This window comes from Rhamphochromis longiceps, linkage group LG23 (genome assembly GCF_057381845.1).
Source record: "Rhamphochromis longiceps isolate RC_006_pf linkage group LG23, R_longiceps_female_GT1.1, whole genome shotgun sequence".
NCBI classification, from domain to species: domain Eukaryota; kingdom Metazoa; phylum Chordata; class Actinopteri; order Cichliformes; family Cichlidae; genus Rhamphochromis; species Rhamphochromis longiceps.
The window spans coordinates 10,426,842-10,442,402 of NC_140578.1; the positions used below are offsets into that span (position 1 = coordinate 10,426,842).

The following is a 15,561-nucleotide window of genomic DNA, read 5'->3' on the forward strand; positions in this document are numbered from 1 at the left end:
AACTCATTTAGTCTTTCATCTCCACCTTCTGTGCACCTATTCTTATCTGGAGTCAGCGGCTCTCTGGCTCTGGACCGACTCCAGGCCGGTACGTCTGTTCTCAGAGCTCCATCGAGGACCCTGCCAGAAACTAGCAGCAGGAAAAACCCGCCAAAACAAATCCTTGCTGCTCAGAAGTCACCTGCTCGCTGCCCGCTCAGGTCAAAGTTCAGACACCAGTTTAAGGAGCGGTCAGACGTTTCAGAGCCGAAGGTGAGAGGACGATATCAGACTCATCTTAACGCTGACATAAGGCTGCATGTCTCAACCTCCAAATACTTCTGCTCACGCGGCGCAGATCTGGTCAGTAGTTTTCCTTCTGTGAGCAACAGAAATGCAGCATGTTCCTTTAAGGCCGCCCCGGGCTCAGCTTTCCTCACTAAGACGAGTAAAACAAGAGCGGATATTAGAGCCCCGAGCCGCCGCCGACCTCTCCCTGGACACAGAGCAGGAGGAGAAGCTGCAGAGAGGCATTGGAATCACAGCTCACAGATAAACTCAAACTCCACAGAGTCTGAGAACGAATACAACGGACAGAACAGCAACGGCTTCACTTCATCGTGTTTCAGAAAGATACGCAGCGCAGGAAACAACGGAGACGTTAACATTAGGAAATGAATCAGGAAGAAAGGAAGAAAGGAAGAAAATAGGATGTGATGAAAAATGCAAGGTAAGAAAACAGAGAGGAAGGAAGGACAGAAGGGAAGGAAAGAAGGGATGATGGGAGAGAGGAAAGGAGAGGTGAAAGGCGAGCAGAGGAGTGAGTCACGTTCGACAGCCTGAGACTCGCCGGGAGCTCGAGGACTCGACGTGTCCTCACACTTTCCACACCGCGGGACAACCACGGGGAGGGCGAGAGAGGGCCAGGACGAATGCACAGAGAGAGAGAGGGAGAGAGAGGCGTGGGCGAGCGAGCACGCCACGTTCAGGAAGTTCAAGCAGACAATCCTAATCCTCCAATTTCCTCCCCTCTAATCATCTCTGCCTGCTCATGGCCGCCTCCAAATTGGAAACATCTTCTGCTCAATATGACACTCGCTGTGTAACACACACACACACACACACACACACACACACACACACACACACACACACACACACACACACACACAGACCACGTGACCCTGCTGGGCCATCTCTGCGTGAACTCTGTGCTGAAAAGGTAAAATTAGTGTGAAAAAATTAGTCATTTCCATCAGCTGATCAAGCACAAGGTCGCGGCGCTTTTAAAGGAACAGTCCGCGCTCTTTAAGTTGCCGTCTGTTTGGGAAACCACCTAAATCCATCAGCGTACCTTTCCTACACACACACTGATTCAAGTTTTCACGGAGGAAGAAAAGTTAAAGAGTAGTCCTCCCAGCCTGAAAATTACCTCCAAGCGTGGAGCAGAGTCTCTTTTTTTCAGACACCAAATCATCTACCCAAAAAATCCTAAATCCAAGTCCAAACTGAGTGCAAGCTCCACCTCAGGGAGCCCGGCCAATCACGAGATGTCAGTGGCGGAGGTAAAGGTGTTACTCTCCAGGTTCTTTCTCAACATACTGAACACCAAAAACTCATCCTCTCATCAGTCTGATTTTACTAAGACACCGAGCTCCAAAGAGAAAAGGCACGTTAAATAACGAGAGCCCTCTGGGTCAAAGGTCAACAATCATCATGATCGGGCCACTGAATGGCATTTAGGAGCAGCAAGTGGCAAAAACCTGGATTTAGATTGGTCCACAGCTCCCAGCTGATACAGTCCTGTATCTCTAGACCAGGGGTGTCAAACATAAGGCCAGAGGGCTCCAATCCGGCCTTCTGGACCATGTTGGAAAAGAGGGCATAAATTGTGACTTAATTGTGGTTTTACAGATTTTCCTGCTCCTCCATGGACATACTACACCAAAATAGGTAAGAAATACATAAATAAAAAACAGACAATTTCACCATCTACCTTAAAATGTTGATTTGTTTTTTTTACAATGACTCTGCAGAAGAAAAGAAAAAAGAAATTTTCTATTAAATGTAAATAACAGCATGGTGGTGGATTACTGAATCAAGTCATGCACATCTGTAGATTTAAAAAACCGTGAAGCTGATTTTTACACCGAAAACAAGAAGCATACTCGTTGTTCGTCGCTCACATACTGAGCAACCACAAAACTAACAGGTTAAAGCCTTCTGCTTATTTTAAAGTGATCAGTGTTCATTTGTAGATCAAACCCACAGTGGTCTCAGTGCACGTTACTGGGCCCAGCTCAGGAAGACCTTCACCCTCCTGCTCGGTCCGCAGCTATAGTCAGAGCGCCCTGATTTCAGGACCGTCTCTAAAGTTTTGGCGTGCTGGCTATGCTCGGTTGCTTCCTGCACTGCGTTTCTGCTCGCTGAGCTCATCGCTGAAGCCCGGTCCTCCTCTCAGTCTCTGGCTAATGAACGCGACCTCACACGGACCACAAACACAGTGCTGAGGCGCCACCGGCCCGCTCCAAGTCACCGCTTCACAGAGCCGAGCATCGCCTCACTCAACCTCTGACCCCGAACACACTGCCAACCGCTAACGGACACGGTCAGTAATCAGAGCTATCAAACAGCCAGCATGTTCACCTGGAACACACACACACACACCTTCCTACTGCTCATTAATTCTTACACAATAGCTTGATTACTGTGGTTGATATTAATTAGCTTTAACAATTATTCAGCTTTTTAAAGACGACAACAGAGTGCGTCCTGAGTGGCGTTCAGGTGCTCAGGTTAAAAATAACAGCCAGACGAAGACGCCATGTCATCTTCATCGTGCTGTAAGAACACAGTCAGAGCTGCTCATGGATGTCAGAAAGCCCCGCCTTCTCTCAATACACCTGGAAGCAACTCCTTCTGATTCTTTACACGCCTACATCACCGCATATCCACTGTGTTGCTCTTCTACGCGCACAGCCGGTACTTCCTGTCCGTCTCCCTCAGCGTCATGCTGTAAGCCCCGCCCCCTACAGCTCATCTATGATTTGTGATGTTTGGACTGTAGAAATAAATTTGTCAGAACCAATCAAATCATCAATCAACTGTAGTTATTAATGAATCCTTAATGATCAATAATTTACTCTGTTCCATATTCAGCTTCTTTTATTGTGTAGGAGGAAGTTGTGACATCATCATCATCACGTCCATGCAGACCTGCTCGGTTCACGCTGCCGTGTTCATAAACAGGTTCGTCGCTGCGATTTAAAACGTCTCTCCGAACCTGAACGCACCCTCACTGGGTGGACAAAGTAACATAAACACAAACACACCATAAACCAGACTCTTCAAAATGACCGAACAGCTGACCCGAATCTTTTTTCCCTGGTTGATCTTTTTTTTTTCCATTTTAGAAATTCTCTGCTGAAAGGTTTTAAAAGTTTTTATTTGCTGCTTTCTCAATAAACTCGTCATCATTTCATCTAACTCAGAGAATAGTATCAATAAATCACGTTTTGTTGATTTATAGAGCCGCAGCACAGTTTGCACTCTAAGTACTGACTAACAGAAATTTTTGATGCCAACACCAATCATTATTCCCACGTTGGAGTGGCCATTAAATGAATTATTATCAGCTGTTACTAATACTGACAGTCATGAGGATGTTCAGCGTGTTTGGAGGCAGTGCATGGAGCTGGATGAAAAGTAATACACACAGCTGGCTGTTATTAATTTACTTGTGTCCCTGTCCAAAAACATCAGTTCTACATATTCACAGACTCAGCACCCTGAAGGATGAATCTGCATATTACACAGTGACCCATCAGGCTCAGCTCACAGGTCTCTGACACATCAAACTCATACACGGGACTGAAATCCTCCAGTTTTTCTCTGTGACAGTAAACGCTTCTCCGACGCTTTCAGACGGGAAGCACATTGTGATTGAACTCTTTTCATATGCAGAGAATTCAAATTTTCTTTAAATGTGAAAAGACTCGCGCTCGCACACGCCAACACTGATGATTTATATTTAAATATTTCACTCAGATTCTCGATAAGGTCAGCTGAACCTTATCGAGAAAGGTTCAGCTGACAGGACATCGTAATGGTTTTCTAACGTTTTACGGCTTCATCATTAATAAAGATAAAGATTTTCTAATAAACGATCAACGAGCTCGCTCTGCTACAGGCGTCTCAGAGACAAACACGAGCTGAACCTCGGTGTCGGACGCACGGCGGCGACACTGAGACTGATCACACCTTCCTGAAACCATCAAACGGGTCTCAGAGCCCGGACCAATCAGCTTGCAGAGTCGAAGTAAACAAGTGCAAAGGACAGCAGACAGTGAGACACATGCGATCCACTGCACCACCATCCCACCGACCAATCACACACTTTACACACACAGGTTCAAAGAGCTGCCTCACAACTGAAGGCAACACCCGCAAACTGCCCCGACGCCACCATCAATGTGTGTGTGTGTGTGTTTGTCTGTGAGGGTGTGTGCGCGAATGTCTCTGTGTGTATGTGTCTGTGAGAGTGTGTGCGTGGGTGTATCTCTGTGTGTGTGAGTGTGCGTGAGTGTGTCTGCGAGTGTCTCCGTGTGTTTCTGTGAGTGTGTCTGTGTGTATGTGTCTGTGAGTGTGTGTGCGTGGGTGTATCTCTGTGTGTGTGTGCGTGAGTGTGTCTGCGAGTGTCTCTGTGTGTTTCTGTGTGTGTGCGTGAGTGTGTGTCTGTGTGTGTGTCTGTGAGTGTCTGTGTGAGTGTGTGTAGAGTTCCTGAGGGTGACACACTCAGATCACTTGGATTTTGTGCTTTGTCAGTCACTGAAGCTGAAACTGATGGAGGTGCAGACATGAGGCCGTACTGCGCTCCGTCTGCAGCACACAGCTACTGTTCCTCCTGAGCCTCCAACATCCAGCATGTGCTCAGATCAGGTACTTCAAATCATAAACCGCCTGCGGCTGAATCGCCACCAGTGCTCACTCCAACGTTCTGCTTTTAAGATGAGCATAAAGCAGCTTTTGAAAAAGGAACTAAATATTTTCATTTGTGTCTTTGAAGACTCATTTATTGGCACTATGAGCGAGAGCGAACAATCTGAAGAGATGGGAATATTCTAGGAGCTCAGTGTTAGTGGTGTTTACACCTGCCTCCTCCTCAGCTTTCTAACACATTTAAAAATAATTTTCAAATTCGTGAATATCACAGTTTTTAAAGCATCTGCAGAAACTATAATAATAATAATAATAATAACGTTCCACATGTTCCACATGCACCATGTTTACAAACATGTTTACAAACACACACAACAACATCCTGAAAACAGAGTTGCTTATTTATTTGTGATGCTAAACGTCGCTTGTAGTGCTGTTAACCCCTGCAGAGAACAAACACACACACACACACATAAACTCTCTCGTCTTTATTGTGTATGAAAGTCAGATGTTCTTCTTCTGCTGTAGTTTAAATTGAAGCGCAGCCCGTTTGTCCTGCATGGTTTTGAGTTTATAATTTAAATAAATTTTCTGTCTCTTCTGAGAAAAACTCCCTGATATTATTTTTCTCTATCTTTTTGCTCGTGCTCTCCGCCTTCATCCTACTCTCACTGTAAATGTGACTATTAATGAAGGCGACGTGTTCACTGCTGCAGATGCCGCACAGCAGTAAATACAAACTGGCAACAATTCAGCTTCACTTCTCCAGCGTTTAACTGTAACGTGCAGCGAAGACGAAGAAGGCCGAAGAAAGGCTCACAAAAAACCCGACTCCACAAGAGGAAGCAGGAATTCAGAACATTTTTACAGCTTTAAAAACAAAATATCCTGAATCTGAAAGACTCATTAACGATATTAAACCACCAAACAGCAGATTATAAAAAATATTTAAATGAGATTAAAACCTAAAATCCATTAAAGCACTAAAGGAAAACTGGTGCGCTGGCCTGAAATCATCTGGAATAATCACAGCTGCTTTCTGAAAATGGGAGCAGATAATCCTCTTTGTGCTTTCAGCCAGTTTAACCTTTCCTGCTGCTTCACAGATTTAAGTCCCACTAATTACCCGCTATGATCATTTAGGATGCTGCTGCGGTGATACCTCATTAGAAAACTCTCAACTGCTGAGTTTTTAATGCAGTCACTGTAAACGTGTCTGATATCTCCCCACGAACTGTCAAATTTTTCACGCAGAGCGAAAAATTCAAATCATTATTAATTTGAATTTACTGCAAAAGTCCAGTAGAAAAAACCCAGAAAATACCTGTGCCGTTCATTTAAATCATTTAGAGGAAAAAGGAAAATATTTCAGGTTTTACACCCCAAAAAACGTAATTTTTGTGCATATTTATTGCCTAAAATCACTGTGAACTTCCAGCATTGGCCTTATTTTAATTTATTTTCAGTTTTTTATATTTACATTTAATTGTGAGGTTTAAAATCATTTTAATAAAGAAATAAAAAGTAAAAGTAGAGTCCAATCAGGATTTTACATTTATATTCCAAATGTATTTTTAAATAAATGTTATAAATAAAGTACAAATGTGTTTAATTTAACCTCCTTGATTTAAATAAAATTATTTAAATCAAGTAAAACGACAGGAAACTTTTCCTTTAATAAGAAACGTTTAAGGACAAACAGACGTTTCTATCTTGTGCTCAGCGCGTGCCATAAATTTATTTTAATACATTCACTTCATTGAAACGGGAAATAAATTATTTTTTTTATTTTTCCTGCTTCAAACTAAATTCAAAAGATTATTTTAATGGAAACTCTTCACCTAAAATCTCTCTCCTTGGACCGGGAACTGGCGGCGGCAGCGGACGGCACAGTGTGACCGGAGGAATGCAGAGTTCTCGGAGCTGTTCGGCAGCGTTAAGCCGCCGTTGTGTCTCCGCGCTCAGGCTGGGGGAGCGGGAGCTGCAGGTGCCTCCGCCCCGGAGCTTCAGAAAGCTCCGTGGGACCACGGCGGGTCCGCCGAACCTTACGCGTCATCACGGAGCAGCCGACCGGGGCCGGAGCCCAGCTCGTCCCGGGACATCACGGTGAGGGAGGGGTGAGGCGGGAGTGTCCGCTCCGTAAGTACCGGCAGGAGCGCGCGGACACGGACGCGGAGCCACTTTATCCGCGCTTTGACAAGTTTGCGCTTCTGAGTGGAGAGAAGCTCCGACACCGCGGGAGGAGCAGAGAGGAGCAGAGAGAGGAGCAGAGGGGAGCGGGGGTGTTTGGCGGGAGGAAAAGAGAAAGAGAAGAAGGAGGAGAGCAGCTCGTGCCAACTCACCATCCACCACGTCCTGGCTGAGATGTCGTAGCACAGCTGCCATTTGATGGATCCTTCCGAGCTTTTCCCCGCCATCACGCTGTCCGCGAGCCTCATCTGAGAGCGCGCTCACCGGACATGAGACACCTCACGGAGAAAACATTTGCTCTGGCATGTTGGGCAACATGTAGCCGCAGCACATGGAATCATGGGAAAAAAAGCGCCCTGACAATGAACCAATCTCCTGCAGACCCCGTGGCAAGGTGAGCGGCAGTCATCTGCTGCGAGGAAAACACACCCCCTACACACACACACACCCTACACACACAAACTCACTGCACAAGCAGACACACACACTCACTGCATATACACGCGCACACACTCTATACGCACACAACACACACTCGCTCACACGCGCGCGCGTTCGAGCGCAGGAATGACGAGCCTTTTTACGCATCGTCGCGCGCCTCGGGTCGCTTCTCCCTTTCTTCCTCCTCCGGTTTAATTAGGGCTTCTTCATCATCATCAGGAGCAGAGGAAGAGGAGGCGAGCTGAACTTTGCAAACTTCTTCTTCGTGGTCACTTTAAAGGCAGGTAAGAGGGAGGGAGGGTGCACATGGAACTGCTTATCATGCTTTGTTTTGTTTTCATCCGCTGTGAACCCTCCACCTCCTCTTCCTCCACCTCCTCCTCCTGCAGCCGAGCCTCGTGTGTTTTGGCATAAATACCTCCAGACCGAGGGGCCGTGCGCGAGTGGACCCTGGACAGAGCGCACCTCTCCCGGCCGAAGCTTCATCATCCCGAGCTCAATCAGTAAGTTTGCTCCACCATCATGCACCTCACCTGTAGGAAGGAGACAGCAGGAGGCTCAAGCTGAGGCTCAGCCTCCTCCAAGCCTAAAAATGAACAGACAGAGAGGGTTTAAACTTAAACTTGAGACTAAAATTAGCTTGACTGGTTTTTATGTTTATTATTGATGTAAAAATAAAACTTTCTGACAGATGTAGCTTTAGTCTTTAATTAAACTTTCATATTTTTGTTTAGGAGGCTACAGCCATTAATAAAGGAGCTGCTTTCATATTTCATATATTTCCAGATGAGACAGAAATCACTGTAAATTATGATTTCTTTTTTATTTCAGTCTAAGCCAAATTTATTCTTATTTATTTTAGTGTGAGCGTAAAACAAATCTGAACAACAATCTGACAGGACAGTTTATGTCACAGCCACGCTTTACACCATACGTAAAATCAAAGTGTAGAATTAAATTATTTTTATAGCACTGTATATTTATATAAAAAAGAAATATGTATTTTATAGTTCCTGGCTGTGAATATTTTAATGCCAAAGCACTTCCTGTTTGTAATTATTTCACATTTATAGAAAGAGAAAAATTATTAAGCTAAATCAGTAGGAAACATTGATAAATATTCGTCCTCATCATACATAATAACTTTTATTATATATATGTATAATGACACAGAATAGGAAGGAATTAATTACAAAATGATGCAGGTCTTTAATTATTCTTTTTTTAATAATAAAAGCAAGTGATAATGGTCAGGTGGCATATATTTCTGTTGTGTACTCACTGTGTGTATGAATATTACCTTTATTATTTTATGTTTCTCTTTTTGTGGAAATGCAGGTAATTAAACTCTGGAATTGTCTTTGTACACGTCTCTGTTTTTATTTCCTCTCAGGATGGACTGAGCAGCGGTGTCGTCCCATCACATGTGCTTCAGCCCTTCAGCCTAAGAGAGCCTCGCTCTGTGTGTGTGCGTGGGGGGGTCTGAGCAGGCGGTGTGTGTGTGTGTGTGTGGGGGGGGGGGGTGTCTGTGAAGCTCAGGTTCCTAATCAGACGGGGAATACCTGAACCAGGGCAGAGCCGCCATCAAACAGTTCACCCATTGTGGCGGCCAAACAGAGGAATGCGATTCGGCCGGAGATACGTCGGAGGGGGGGAGGAGGGGCTCTCTGGAAAATTTGGAAGGAAATTAGAATAAATTTGGAGAGCCCTGCAGTGAAAGGTTGAATCAAGTCAGGCTTATGGAGCATGCTCAGGTGCAGTTATCGTCTGTGGTGCTGTTTGGGATCATCTAGGACACGTCGTTCACGGGGAACACGAGGAACCAGCTCCGTCTTCCCTGCTGACAAACTTTGTGACTCCAGCCACGAGCGTTCGACAGATGCTGAGCGGAACTGTTTTCGTAGGCCAGCCCTGGCGTTAGCATCGCTCCACTTCCCTCCACATGTGCGCTGAGGATGATCTCTGAATTCAGACTTTATGAAGCTTGCGTGTTTTTTTTCACTCAGAAACTTTCTGCAAACTAGCACAGCTCTCACAATTTTCAGTTCCCGACAACTCGGCTGCCTGTCAGGTTTTATCAGGAATTTTCCTGTCAGATGAATTAATAATCGGTCAGAAATACTTCCTGTGCATTCAAGGGGCTGCATGAACTTGTTAGTCAGGCTCCTTTTAATCAAATCATATCGTCGAAATCTGCAGATCTGTGTCTAACGTTGCAAACACACACACACACTGTCAGGTTGGTCTGGAGTGTGACTAACCTGAGTAGTGCCAGCACCAACAGTCGTGGTTTCTTCCTCAACCGGCATCCACACGGCGGTGTAGGTCGCGGTTACACGTTGCTTCGGTCGATTAGTTATTTTCCAGTTTATTCTAAGAAAGCCGACACAAAACTGCTAGTCATTCACATGAAAGTGAACAGTTGGCAGCACTGCCTTCTGTTTGCGTCTGATTCGCCGATTCGTATCCTAAATTTGTGGAGAGAGATGGACGAGGCGAGGCCTGCCGGGATAGGCAAATACCTGAGGCCGTTTACCATTAATAGAATAACCTGACTAACACAGACAAGGACCTTGAAACACTTCCCTTGTTTTTCCTGATGATTTTTATTTTTCAAAGCCAGACGTCACTAAGCTCTTAACCGAGACGTCAGGAACCAGGAAATGTAAACCACTTTTAAATACTGGCTTTTAGGGCCAATTCCTGTAGCAGCAGAGACCCTACATTTATAACTGTTGTGACAAATACATTTATGCTCACTGTATTTCTGCAGTATCCCTTAAAATTGTTAAATGTTGATTATAATGGTGACCTATCCAGTTTGTGCCTCTCCATGATAGCTGGGATGTCAGTTTTAATTTTAAGTACGCTGTCTGCTACCCAAACGGACCCATCTCAGCTCTAATCCACCTGGACTTCATGATTAAAGGTACAGTTACACTTTTCTCCTGTAAATTAAACCTGTTTTAGCTGCTGATGTAAAATAAGTGAAAAGTCTCACAGCAGGCTGTGAAATACTCACCAAACTGTCCCTGAAGTCCACTCCAGGTATGAGGAGGAGGCCTTTTACCTCAAAGTTCCAGTTTGAACCAGAAATGGGTTCAACGCTTGGAGACATTTTCAGCTCCTCTGTGTTTCGTTTTGGCCAACTCGCTCGGCTTAATGAAAACATCGTGGACAGAGTGAAACATTTTCACCACACGTTTCAAAGCTTCTTTTTTCTTGGTCTCTTACCGCTGAGTCCATTAGAGACGTCCTTTCACGTTTCAAAGTCACGAAAAACCGCCATTAAAAAAAAACAACTATTAAATTATTCAGCCGTGGAATAATTTACCACAAGTTCACCTTTAAAATTTGGATAAGTTAATCCTAATTACTTACACATACTGAAACAAATCATAAATGTATTAATGTGTTAATATAAATTTAGCTTAAACTATATTAGCCTAATCGTTCGTTTTTTTAGCATCATTTAAACAGTTAGCTAACATTCACATTCAAGCTAAACTCTACAATTTATTTAAGAAAAACTTAAATAAACAATTTCACATGTTCAATATGTAAAATTAACAGCTGAATAAAAACCTGCACAAAAAGAAAAACTGAATATAAACTAAATTAAACTTTTTCTTCAACAATAAAAGTGAATTGAAAAAACTTTAGCTGGTAAAATAAAATGTTGATCAATACTAATATAAAACTGAATATACTAATTTTAACTGATATTAATACTGGTCACATTACGTTTGCACCTGTGAGCTGCTTAAACCAAATATATCTCTTACCATCACCATCGTAGCATACACGTGTCTCTAACTCCTCGTAGAAGTGTTCATCAACCCGGAGGAAATTTACTATATGAACTGCTCAGGATATTTATCTATGCTTTGGAAATAATTCTTAAAACACACAAAAACACTTAAATCTTTACAATGATTTACATATTTATATATGTAGTAGCTGATGTCACAGGAATGATGACATTACGTATCCATTATTTGGAAATAAACGTTTACTATGGGTGGGTTGTTTTTTAATATTTATAGCAATAATATGCTCTTGTACGTTTCCGGAAATACACATTAAATCTGAGCAATCTTATTTTTGTTATTGAATAAAATTATGCAAGTCTATTTTAAATGTTAGTGGTCGATTTAAAAAAAAAAAACTCTAAGTGCCTAATGTTATTACTATTATGAATATGAATGGTGCTACATGCATATATATAATACTGAAATTGATTGAAACAATCACCCCCCCCCCCCAACAAAAAACAATTATATTAAATATAAACGTTAAAAAGCGACTTTTGTTGTAAGTTATGTATTTTCAAAAATTATGAAAAAGTGTTTACGTTTTACTTTGTAATGAAGTTCAGATTTTAATTCAGAAATGATGTCTGGTCTGCATTCACACGTGCGTCAGTGGGTCTAAAAAATAAACATCTGTCAGTGCAGCAGGCTCCAAACTGTGAGACTGCCTGAATATTAATACCTCCTCACCGCGGGGAGCTGGGTTTAACCAGGAAGTGATGATGTTGTGTGTGAAGACCTGACTGGATGTCAATAAAAGTGTGAAGTTTTCTTCTGTGTGGCCCTTTCGTGTGTCAGATGAGTGGGACCTTCACGCTTTGCAGTACCTGCACACTCTGAAGCAGCTGCCGGGCTTTACCTCAGCTCCCAGCAGAAGGCGCTGTTGTGTTTCTTGGACCTCCTGTGCTCACCTGCAGAAGAAAGTTGGCACATTTGTCCTTATTCCACCTGATTCTGCTGAGAGTTCTACTCACCTGCCGCAGGGCAGTAATTTATTCTCTCAGAATAAACACAAAACTGACGGTGAAAAACGCATCACGTTCATCATCATCATCACTCAGTGGAATCATTTATTCTTGCAGGGCAGAGATTAGATGGATCTGTGTTCATCTACTGAAAACGTGACTTTTTCTGCAAACATATTAAAAAGTAATCATTTGGGAGCAAAAATGAAAACCTTTTTAAAATCACACTGCGGACACGCTGATATTAATCAAATAAACACTTACTTAAAAATATATTTGTTCCCACATATTATTAAGGAATTCAGACAATGAGGTGTAACTGAAATAAATATAAAGCACATTTATATTTATACGGAACATATTCTTTTACGTTAATTTTATTATATTTCCACAGTTAACACATTAAGAAAGCACCGGTGTTGCGTTTCACGGGGCACACGGCTCATTTTTCAATATTTTTCTGGCCTCTGTGAAAAAGCACAGTACAAAAATACACAGAAACAAGTGAAAATGCTGCAAAACCCAAAGCATGAACAACAAGCTTTCATGTCGACCACAAACTGTCAGCACGACGAGCCGAGAACACATTTCTCCAATTTTTCCACTAAATCCAATAAGTTACCCAAATATATGTGTTTCACTTCCTTCCTCCCCCGAACTACAGTGACAAAAAGACCTGATTGTCAGCAGCTGTTTTTCCCATTGCCCCCCCCCCCCCCCCTCTTTGCGCAGCACGGTGGCGCCCCCGGGCGTCGCAGCAGGAGCACCCTGCCACCCACCCGTCTGTCCGTCCACCCGGCCGCTGAAGCTCACCGAAGCCAAAGCGTCCATATGAGGACACACTATCAGGGACATTTCCCCGAGTAGCTCGCCAGCTGTCCCCGCAGCACTCGCCACATCAGCCATATTAAATGACCCTTTGTCTTCTTCCTGCTCCCTGTCTCTCGTGTATTCTTGCACCTAATCTTCGCTGTCTGGCCGTGCAGCACTTGCAGAACATTAGAGGAGCATTTAAACGAAGCGTTTGACAAAAGCCAGGAAGCCTGAGCTCCAAACAACAGTGTTTGTTTTCATGCCTTTCCCCCTTGTCCTGATTACTGTCAGATGCCTTTGTGTTCCAGGTGGCTGAGGCTGCAGAGGGAAAACCACATGCAGAAACAAACACCACACATCCTCCTTTATTCCCGCTGCTGTCAGCGCACACATTCAGCACACCACCAAGGGTAAAAGAACCACATGGCCATGGAATCCACAACAGAACTGATTACTGTCTCCGGGCCGCTGACGAATCAGCACCAGCTGAAAGTGAATGAGATCACTAGTGGTATTTAACCTGTGTTTCTCTCAGGGTTTGCATCCAATAAAGGTCAATGCTGCTGCTCACAGAAAAACATTTATGATTTTCTGATCCTGACGGAAATCGGCAGGAGATCCTCCACAGGTCCAGAAGTGTGCTGGTCTCATATATCTGAGGCTTGGGTAGCAGGCTCCTTAAAAGTACTGAAAGCTGAGGTGTGGACTCTAAAGTGGAAACTGTGTCAGATCTGTTTATTCGCCTGCGAAAAATCAGAAAAATCTAGCTTGATCTGAAAATCAAATATCAAAACAGTGAGTTGCAACAGGAATATGACCATATTAAACAAATAACAACAACTGAACATATTGTTTTCATCTGGTCACATAATAATCGTATGAAACTATTCATTTTGATCTGGGGGATTTTTGAATATGACCAGCAATTACAACTGCATTCTTCACTTTCACATCACTTCCCTCAGTTTCATCATTTCAATTTCTTTCCCTTCATCCTCGACAGGTCTCGGCAGATTCCCGTCACTTCCTGAGCCTGGTTCTGCCGGAGGTTTCTTCCTGTTAAAAGAGTTTTTCCTTCCCACTGTCGCCAACTGCTTGCTCACGGGGGTTGTTTGATTGTTGTAAAAGCATTTCTGCAGAATCTGGTCATCATAATGGAAAAAGTAAACTGTGGACACAAAGCTGGAAGAATTCCTCATCAATCTGTTGCTCGTGACTAATTGTTATTAACCAGGCCTTCCACTCCTTCAGGAAGTCATTTTCCAGAACATTTCCAATGACAGACAGATGCTATGAACATATGTGTTAATCTGTAATTAGACAACAAGATCGAGACCTGGAAAATGTTTTCTGTCACATGTTGAAAAGTCGGTTCTCTTCAGTTCCCATAAAATAAATCAAAGCAAATAATCACAGTGTGATTTTTTTTAGGATTGTGAGTACAAACTGCTGGGATGGTTCTGAAATACTGAATGCATTACACTGGGAGGGGTGCTGGCACAGTTTGGTCTGTTGCTCTTTTACCTCCTACAAAGCAGAAACCACTGCCAGAGAGATGAAACTGGAGGTGATGGTGAAATCTGGAATAAGGCTGAAACAAATAGAGGATAAACTAACAGGACCTGGACAGCAAGAAGCATTTAACCACAGAACTACAGCAGATCACAGAAAAAGAAATAAAGAATAAAATCTCTCCAGTATGAAAGGATTTAAGTCACTACACCAAACATCACACACAATAACTCCTGAAACAACATGACATCTGGAACCAAACTGTGGATAAATCCTGTAAAAACAAGAAGAAAACTCACTGGTGCGACTGGACAGTTTTAAAAAATCTTTCTTGTCCAAATAATTTGGAGGAATACTTGGAAGTAATTTAGTGGCCATCATGTAAATCTAAATATTTTTTGAGCTGATTGTTCTAATGACTTCCGACCGGTGGCACTGACGTCACATCTTATGAAGACTCTAGAGCGGCTCTTCCTCAACCTCCTCCAACCACAGGTACAACATGCCCAGGACTCACTACAGTTCGCATACAAGGCGGATGTCGGAGTGGAGGATGCCATCCTGTACCTCCTACACAGAGCCCACTCACACCTGGATGGGGGAAAAGGCACGGTCAGGATCCTGTTTCTTGACTTTTCCAGTGCCTTTAATACCATCCGGCCCTGTATGCTTCAGGAAAAACTGAACAGGATGGAGGTGGACCCCTGCCTGGTGGCTTGGATCTCCGACTACCTCACCGACAGACCACAGTACGTCAGGCTGAAGGACATCACGTCTGACACAGTGGTCAGCAGCACAGGAGCACCACAGGGAACTGTGCTGTCACCTCTTCTCTTCACCCTGTACACCTCTGACTTCTGCTACAACTCTGAATTATGCCATATTCAGAAGTTTGCAGATGACACGGCCAT

At 43.5% G+C, this 15,561-nt stretch overlaps 1 protein-coding gene and 2 long non-coding RNA genes across 6 annotated transcripts in view; 1 reads left to right on the forward strand and 2 right to left on the reverse strand.

The window, feature by feature from the left end:
- The window catches only part of nfia (nuclear factor I/A), a 150,466-nt gene extending 142,971 nt beyond the window's left edge, over window positions 1-7,495 (reverse strand). For all 4 annotated transcript variants that reach the window (XM_085397595.1, XM_085397598.1, XM_085397596.1 and 1 more), the window contains exon 1: window positions 7,260-7,495. In XM_085397595.1, coding sequence (XP_085253721.1) covers window positions 7,260-7,355 — 96 coding nt within the window. In that variant the 5' untranslated portion in view covers window positions 7,356-7,495. The remainder of the gene's footprint in view (window positions 1-7,259) is intronic.
- A 244-nt stretch (window positions 7,496-7,739) lies between these two features.
- LOC146641318 (uncharacterized) lies at window positions 7,740-9,060 on the forward strand. Its single transcript, XR_014909552.1, has 3 exons — window positions 7,740-7,832; window positions 7,938-8,051; window positions 8,942-9,060. It is a non-coding gene; the product is annotated as an uncharacterized LOC146641318 (long non-coding RNA).
- A 2,896-nt stretch (window positions 9,061-11,956) lies between these two features.
- LOC146641319 (uncharacterized) overlaps window positions 11,957-15,561 on the reverse strand; it is a 28,223-nt gene continuing 24,618 nt past the window's right edge. Inside the window, exon 3 of the long non-coding RNA XR_014909581.1 lies at window positions 11,957-12,271. This is a non-coding gene — a long non-coding RNA (uncharacterized LOC146641319). The remainder of the gene's footprint in view (window positions 12,272-15,561) is intronic.